This window comes from Arachis ipaensis, chromosome B01 (assembly GCF_000816755.2).
Source record: "Arachis ipaensis cultivar K30076 chromosome B01, Araip1.1, whole genome shotgun sequence".
Classification (NCBI taxonomy): Eukaryota; Viridiplantae; Streptophyta; class Magnoliopsida; order Fabales; family Fabaceae; genus Arachis; species Arachis ipaensis.
In genome coordinates, this window is record NC_029785.2 from 12,601,523 (window position 1) to 12,604,274 (window position 2,752).

At 35.3% G+C, this 2,752-nt stretch overlaps 1 protein-coding gene across 1 annotated transcript in view; it reads right to left on the reverse strand.

Annotated features, from left to right (window-relative positions):
• LOC107625271 (cytochrome P450 84A1) overlaps nt 1,888–2,752 on the reverse strand; it is a 3,736-nt gene continuing 2,871 nt past the window's right edge. The window contains exon 2 of the mRNA XM_016327873.2: nt 1,888–2,556. Coding sequence (XP_016183359.1) covers nt 1,936–2,556 — 621 coding nt within the window. The 3' untranslated portion in view covers nt 1,888–1,935. The remainder of the gene's footprint in view (nt 2,557–2,752) is intronic.

Consider the following 2,752-nt stretch of genomic DNA (forward strand, 5'->3'; position numbering starts at 1 on the left):
AAGAATGTTTTGATGCATAGAGATACTAATCTATGTTAGAACTTTTATGTTTTGGTTGAACTAATCAATGTACTTACTAGCTAATGTTATTTTGTTTCAAGACAATTTTAGCTAAAAGGATCTTGTTTGACTTATGTATATTTTTGCATATTATATAAATGTAAACTTGCTTATTAAAATCGTTAATATATTAGTTAATTTAAAAAATAATTTAGTAAATTATGCATGTAATTTGTAATTAAAAAAAAGTTGTTATAAAATAATTAATTTGCTTTCGTAACTAAAGAAAAAAAATGTTACAAAATCATGTTACATTTTGTAACAAAATTTTTTGATAGGAAAAGAATTGACTGTCACGAAAAATACCTTCAAGATCAAAATTTGTTACCACTTTTGTAACGGCTTCTGGTTTTTTGTATCAGAAAAAATTGTTATAAAATATGGTATTGAATTGTAATAGTTCCATTTTTCGTTACAAAAACTTTTTGTAACGGGACTTACTGCAATGGACCCTTTTTTTGTTACAAAAAACTTTTGTTTCAAAATTTCGACGTTTTGTAACAATATTTTTTGTTACAAATGCGCCTTTTTCTTGTAGTGGTAGTGTTTTGGCACTAAAGAAGGTACTAAACGACGTTGTTTTAGGATTTCAACAAAACTAAAACATTAAATCCCTCCTTTATGATCACTTTGTCTTCTTTTTCTCCATTGAACTTCAAACGAAAAATAAAAAAATTAACTCTTCCATAGGTGAAACGAATAGTTAGAGGAGAAAGTATTTGTGGTCATCACCTTTTGGTTTTCACGAAGTGTGTATCGGCGTCATAGAGGTTAAAAAGGGGTTTTAAGGTATCCACAAACACTTTCTCCTCCAACAACGTTCAATTCTTTTCACTCGTGGAAGATTTTTTTTTTTTTTTTTTGAAGTTAAATGGAGAAGGAGAAGACAAAGTGATAAAAAAGAAGGGTTTAACATTTTAGTTTTGTTGAAACCCTAAAACGACGTTGCTAAGTGCCTTTTTTAGTGCCAAAATGCGTATGATGTCGTTTTAATTAGGGGTGCTCATGGATCAGATTGTATCCGCAAATCCGCAGTAAATATCCGCATTCGATTCGAAAATTACGGATATAATCCGATCCACACATTGATCGGATCGGATAGGATCTGATCTGCACCCTTTAAGGATCAGATTGCGGATATCTGCTCTATATCCGCATATCCGATCCGCAGATCCGCACAATAATATATATATATATATATATATATATATATATTTTGGTATTATATTTACTTGTTTGTATGTTTTAGTTAGTAATTATTATTCATATATTGTATTTTTTTATTTATGAAAATTTTGATTAAAAATATTTTAGGAATAAATAAGTTTAAAAGTATGAAAGAAATATTTTTATTGAATTTTATACATAGAAATATGATTAAAAAGAGAATGTTCAATTATGCGGATATATCCGATATCCGATCCGATGGAAATTGTGCGGATCAAATCGAATTTTCGATCATATCCGATCCGATCCGATTCACGTACACCCTTAGTTTTAATATATCAAGTGTGGCAAAGGTTAAGCCATGTTACCAACGGTGTTGACCTCTAATGATGAAAAATACATAAGTGACTATATTCGTGCATTTTTTTTAAATTTAGAAGATGAAATTATAACAATTAAAAAATTAAAAATTAAATCAGTGCAACTCGCTAATCACTGGTACTAAGTGAGGCTTAACTCAATTATTGTATANTCTGAAACCAACCCAAAAATTACATTTTATAAATTTAAATCCGACAAAATATACTTTGGACCTAGAATGGGGGAGGTCTTGATTCTTGAACACCCGGGCCGACTCCAAGTTGCTTCTTTCTTTTTTTCTTTTTTCCCCTTGCATTATTTGAGGAGTTGTTTCAGACGCTTAGTCGCTTAGAGAGGGCAGGTGACCCGCTTAGCGGGAACAGCAAAGAGACGAGTAGCTAGAGGAGCAGTGAGTCCAAAGACATCACTCATGTCCATCTCACTCGGCTTCATCCCATCAGGCAACTCCCACGTGAAGCAATGGAGAAGGTGTGCCACTGCCAACTCCAACGCATAAAGCCCCAATTGCATCCCGGGGCACGACCTCCGACCCGACCCGAATGGAATGAACTCGAAGTTACTACCCTTGAAATCCGCCACTCCTTCCTCCAAGAACCGTGAAGGCCTAAAACTTTCAGGGTCTTCCCACGAGTCTTTGTCCCTCCCTATTGCCCACGCGTTGATCATCACGCGCGACCCTTTCGGGACGAAGTATCCGGACACCGTTGCATCCTCCGCTGTCTCGTGGAGGAGGAGGGGGATTGGCGGGTGGAGGCGCAAGGTTTCTTTGATCACGCATTTCAGGTAGGGAAGCTTCTCGAAGTCTGCCTCCTCCACGCGCCGGTCGAGGCCAACGACGGTGGCGAGTTCTTGTTGCACGCGCTTCAGCTCATTTGGGTTCCTAATGAGTTCTGCCATCGCCCATTCTATCGCCGATGCCACCGTTTCCGTGCCTCCGAACATCACGTCCTGGATTGTGTTTATTGCTTCATGTCAGTTATTTTGGTTGAAATAATATAAGACATGAATTGAAAAATAAGTGATGCATATAAAGATTGACACTTAACTATTAACTATCAACTTGAGATAAAAATAACGGTCAGATTTTACTCCATACAAATATATATTTAAATGAAAAGTCTTTATATTTGTAATTAATTAATTA